This window comes from Chelonoidis abingdonii, chromosome 1, assembly GCF_003597395.2.
Source record: "Chelonoidis abingdonii isolate Lonesome George chromosome 1, CheloAbing_2.0, whole genome shotgun sequence".
In the NCBI taxonomy this organism is placed as follows: domain Eukaryota; kingdom Metazoa; phylum Chordata; order Testudines; family Testudinidae; genus Chelonoidis; species Chelonoidis abingdonii.
Window position 1 is genome coordinate 177,637,668 of NC_133769.1, and position 5,746 is coordinate 177,643,413.

A 5,746-nucleotide genomic window follows, 5' to 3' on the forward strand; every position below is an offset into this window, starting at 1 on the left:
GTGGCAGAATGAGGAACAGTGGCATACTTGTGAGAGTGTTTAGCCATCACAGCCATGAAAACCAAAGCATCTCTGCATAATGTGCAGTTAATCCTGGAATAGGTATGTTTCCTATTTTTTCAGGCTGTATATCTCCCCTTGGTCCACTCAGAGCTAGGTGTTCTATCTACTGTGCCCAGTACAGATAGCAAGTCTGCCCTGGCATAGAATTCCCGCATAATTTGGTTGCTCCCAAGTTATCAGGGCACATAGTGGCTGGAGCACTCTAAGGGGGAGGAGTAGAGGCATAGTGGAGAAGATGGACCCTCAAAGAGTAGTAGCTTCAGAAAATGCTCCAGATACTTGAAAATTAATCCTCTGAACGCCCAAATCCCACTAAATGCCATGAGCACTAAAATTGCTGTTGTGCTTAGCCAAGCTTTTCAGAATATGTTAGCCTAAATAACTTACCAAGATCACACAGTAAGTCTGTAGCAGAGTCAACGTCTAGATCCCAAATCCATCCAAATCCTGTCCAATGCTATAGCCACAATACCATTATTCAGCTCTACGGGAGTTTTATCTTCATAAATATTGCATGATTCATTTATTCTATTTAAAATATATATGTCTGTTACTAAAATTTATGGGCACATATGAAAAATTGAACATAATATAGGACTTCTGTAACTAATTGGGCCTTTTTCATCTTAACTAGTTTTTAAGAGCAGAAGGTGCAATGCTTCTAGAATGCCAAGAACCCACAACTCTCATAGATTTCAATAGGAATTGAGGGTGTCCAGGATCATGCTCAGAGAGAAAGGACAATTGAGATTAGAATCTGGAAAATACTGTATCGTGATGAATCAATTATTGTACAAAAAGAACATGAGACAATTTAAAACAACCAAATCTTTTAATTAGAAAGCAACAAACATGCAAATAGCAGGTACAGAAATTTATTTGAACCAATGTTTTTGCTCCAATGAAAGTTATTTTTAAACATTGATCCAAGCTCCCACGTTTGCAGGTTAAGGAAAATATTGCACTTTGCATCTTCTAGCACCCCTCAGACATGGCAAAACGTTTTAAAAACATTTTTGCTTATTTTACTTGCACACTCTCCCAAAGTCATGCACACAGTCGTTCAGAAACAAAATGTTGGGTTATCCAAAAGCAAAACCTTAAAATTGCACTAAAGCTCTGTAAGGAAAAATATAATTAATGTCTTATATAAATTCCATAACGTCTAGGTGCTCGCATAGAAGATCCAATTATGCTTCATCTTCATTTTCATTCTCTTGACCAGACCCTTCTGACCTGTCACCCTCCAACCGGTCTGCAAGACACAAGGATGATTTAATAAGGACAACTTTAAAAGTAACTTTTCAGCTAACATTTACAATACAATGAATCAACCAGACACTACCCAAAGCACAGTGGCTATGTATTATGTGCTGATGGAACCATTTGAAATGAGTAAGTAGGCTGATAGTACATACTAAATGGAAAAGTTGCAACACCACCACAAGAGAGCAGGGACAGTAAAAGCAAAGGACTAGAAATCGTGAGCACCAATGTGATGAAGCAGGCAGCAACTCACTCATGGTCAGCACAGAAGAGATGGGTTTGAGCAGAATTTTAAAAAACAGATGGCAAGTCAATGAAGTGAGCAGCCTGTTTTAGAGAGTTGGAACTGAGAGGGTATTTTAAAAAACAGTTGTAACCAGAAGTGTGCACTGGTCAGAAAATTGGGAAAATTGCTGTCAGTCACTGTAGGCATCAGAAAAGACATCTGTTGTGTAGCAGTTTAGAGAAAGGAAAATTAAATGAAGAAGCACAAGGGAGGGATCATGACTGGCCACTTATACAGTGTGACTAGGCAATCATTTCTGCAATAAAACAGTATTAGTGTCAGAATATCATTATTGAAGTGTGGAGCAGTTCTTTCCTTGGAATAGAATACACCAAGGAGCAAATAAAAAATAGATATATAAATATTTAGCATCTAAAACACACATCTAGCGACTCTTAAAAAGGAGAAAAACAAACAGTGTTTGAGAGTGGTATGTAAAATTCACTACAAAACGTTCAGCTTAAGTGACAGTGCTAGACAAGATTTATGAATGGCATAAATAGTCTGCACAGAAGCTACTCTAAAATTCTCCTACCAGCTCTTATAGGATTCAGTGATGCCAGCATTCGTAACATGAAAGAAGCTGGAACAGTAATTGTGTTTCTGGTCTCCTCCAGCATTAATTCATTACGAGTTATAACCTGTAGCGACAAAAAAAAAAAAAAGGCATCACTGATCAAAGCATCACTAACTACAAACTATTCCTGATGCAATACAGATTGTATTTTATACAGAATCTAATACACTGTGTCCAAAAAAGCTTTACCAAGTTAAATATGACAAAAGAGAAGACCCTAGCACGTGTTATAAATTATGCTGTAGGTATACTGTATCATTAGAAAAGTCGGTCATAAGAGCAATTTTTTAATCCAGATAGTATGGTAATATTTATAATAAAATCATCACTGTGACGTCTGAGTTCCTGACAGAGATTAAGTAGTATGGGAAATAAAGAAAAATAGTTTCCAAGATAAGATGGGAAGACAGCGAACTGATGATGTTGCACATATGAGTAACTGCAGAGAAGACAAGGTTACTTACCCTGTAACTGTTGTTCTTTGAGATGTGTTGCTCATATCCATTCCATTTAGGTGTGTGCGTGCTGCGTGCACAGCCGTCAGAGAAACTTTTTACCCTAGCAACACTCGGCGGGTCGGCTGGGCGCCCCCTGGAGTGGCGCCACCACGGCGCCGCATAAATAGGCGATAGGGTGCTACGCAAGTTGAAGCCGCATGCGTCTCCCTGGGAACCAATTATTCCCTCCTTGGATCTGGAGGTCTGGTACGCCCTACCTCAAGATACCTGAAGGCACGGGTACTTTCCACTAGCCTGATTTTCCGCCGCCCGCACAGGAACGTTACCTTCGGTTCCGGGTCAGACAGCACCCACTGTTCAGTTTGCTGTCCTCCCCTTGGCCTGTCTACTGCCACGAGGGTCTTCACGATAAGGCATGTGCCGTCACCTCTTGCACGCCACTGCGGCAAACAGCGATACATGTCTTCCCGAATACCTGAAGACGACTGGCTCAGTCAAGGGCGCCTCGCTACGCCCTAAGCGTCCGGTCACCGCCCAGCCTCTCAGGTAACCAAGGACCTCTGTGTGTCGCTTGGGGATGCCTCCTCGAATTGCGGAGGGCAAGTCACCTCTCAATCCGATGCAGAGACTGGACTGATTAGGAGCGACACTGGAACTTCCTCCTTGCCCAGGCCTACTTGCCTCAAGCGCGGCTTCCCTAGCGCCTCACTTCACTCGTCCGGCTCTTGCAGACAGTCGTCTGACTCACCTCCGCAACTTGCCTACGCCCTGCTGGCGGAGTGGTATCGCCGCATTGCACCCATTCCACCAAATACGCCAGGCCTGCGCATGCGACCACTTTCAGACGTGGCTTCACTCGGTCTTCCGTGCGCCGACCAGGACTCCCATTGGACGTCGCCTTCTCTCGATCCCCTCCCCGGTTCTTCCCCGCTCCCTAGTCGAGTCTGTGGCTGGACGCCGTCTCAGGTTTGTGCAGGGTGCCCTTTCATCCACACGCAACACTCTAACCCTAACGACGGATGTGATACATCCTCCGGCTGGGGGGCCCACTTAGGATCGCTTCACCGGACCCAGGGATCCCGGTTTGTGATCTATCCAACCGAGCTCCACCTTCCTACACATCACTCGGGAAGCTAGGGCGTTCCGCTCTTTGCCTTGTCAGGAGCTGTCTCCATCGCAGCATCTTCGTCGGCAGTTGATGTATCGGTTGCTTTAGGACAACACAACGGTCATGTACTACATCAACAGGCAGGGGGGGACTCCGCTCGTCCTCCCTCATAGTGTCAAGAAGCCATTCAAACTATTGGGACTTGCTGTATAGCCTCCGAGTGGTATCTAGAGCATCCTCCTGCCACGGAAGTCCAGAACACCCTGGCGGATCGGCTGACGCAGGTCCTTCTCTCCACGAGTGTCGATCAGATCGGACGTCATTTATACTCCATTTTCCAGAGGTGGGGGCTTTCCCCTCGTAGACTCTTACGCGTCCCGCTCGAACAGGAGATGCCAGAGTTCGCTCATTCCGCCAGGGCCTCTCTCCCATCCCGGGTTGATAAACGGACGCCTTTCTCCTGCCTGGAGACACCGCCTACTTTATGCCTTCCCCGCCGTTTCCTCTGGTACACGGGTCTTGCTCAAGGTTCGCACGCGACAACGGCACCAGATCATCTATAGCCCGCGGCGTGCCAGGCTAAGCCGGTACATGCCACCCTCCTGGACACTGTCATAGCCGCCTCCAATTAAACTCCGCCGCAGTGTCCCGGACTCATCACTACAGACCACGGGAGACTTTCGTCATCCGGATCTGGCGATCGCTGCCACCTCACGGCGTGGCTCCTACAATGTGGATGCTGAGATTACGCTGCTTCAGTCGCGGTGGCAAGCGGCAGTTATCCTCCATACGCAGGAAACGGCAAGCCCGCAGCAACGTATGTTGCCAAGTGCGAGGCCGCTTCACGGCCTGTGTGCATCCACGATGTTTCCCCTTACGGCGTCAATCCGACGCTATCCAGACTACCTCTGGACTTAAGCAGGACGGCTGGCGATTCCTCTCTTAAGTGCACTGGCAGGCAATATCCGCCTTCCATCATGGAGACGCATTGGCTGCGCGGGTTCTCTCACCCGCTAGTACTCTCGCTTCCTGAATGTGGTCTGGACCGTACTTTCCCACCCTCGTCACACGCAGCCCCCTCCTGGGACGTCAACTTGGTCTTGAACAGACTTTATGTTGCCCGCCTATGAACCTATGGAGTCACGCCCACTATTCTCTATCCTATCGATGGAAAGGCGGTCTTTCTGGTGCCATTCACCCGCGCGTCGGTCTCGGAGATCAGGCCCTCACTGTCGATCCCCGTACACCGTCTTTCATAAACGAAAAGCTGCAACTGCGACCTATCCTGCATTCCTCCCCTAAGGTGGTGTCTGCCTCCACGTTTGCCAGGACATCTTCTCCCTGTTTTCTTCCCGAAGCCGCATGCTTCGGAGGAGAGCAGCAGCTACAAACACCCTGGATTGTGCGCAGAGCAGCTGGCTTTGCTATGTGTGGAAAACCAGCCCGTTCGAAGGTCTCCGCAGCTCTTCTGTCGCCGGTGCAAGAGCGAATGAAAGTCTGTCAGTCTTCTCCCAAAGGATTCCTCCTGGTCTAGGGCCTGTATCCGCATCGTTGCTACGAGCAAGCTCAGGTTGCCCTCGGGTCACTTACGGACGCCATTCCAGTCGAGGGGCGTCAAGCTTCCTCATAGCACTACTTGGAACTGCCCCCATCCAGGAGATTTGCCGAGCTGGACTGGTTCATTCGGCTCACACTTTCGCTCGCACTACTGCCGTTGGTCCAGCAGTCTCGGGACGACGCGGCCTTGGGCGGCCGTATCCAGACGCCGGTCTCACTCGACCCCTCGCCTATTGGTAAGGCTTGGGATTTCACCTAACATGGATGCATATGAGCATTCCACTCGAAGAAGAAGAACAGTTTAGGTTACTTACCCTGTAAACTGTTTTCTTCGAGCATGTGTTGCTCATATCCATTCCAAACCCACCCTTTCCCTCCCACTGTCGAGTAGCCGGCAGGAAGGAAACTGAGGGTGGCCGGGTCGGCTGGGC

At 48.0% G+C, this 5,746-nt stretch overlaps 1 protein-coding gene across 1 annotated transcript in view; it reads right to left on the reverse strand.

Annotated features, from left to right (window-relative positions):
- Nucleotides 1-876: 876 nt before the first annotated feature.
- DCAF6 (DDB1 and CUL4 associated factor 6) overlaps nucleotides 877-5,746 on the reverse strand; it is a 208,676-nt gene continuing 203,806 nt past the window's right edge. Inside the window, exons 23-24 of the mRNA XM_075063452.1 lie at nucleotides 2,151-2,256; nucleotides 877-1,318 (exon numbers count right to left, since the gene is read on the reverse strand). Of these exons, the coding sequence (XP_074919553.1) occupies nucleotides 1,254-1,318; nucleotides 2,151-2,256 (171 nt within the window). The 3' untranslated portion in view covers nucleotides 877-1,253. The remainder of the gene's footprint in view (nucleotides 1,319-2,150; nucleotides 2,257-5,746) is intronic.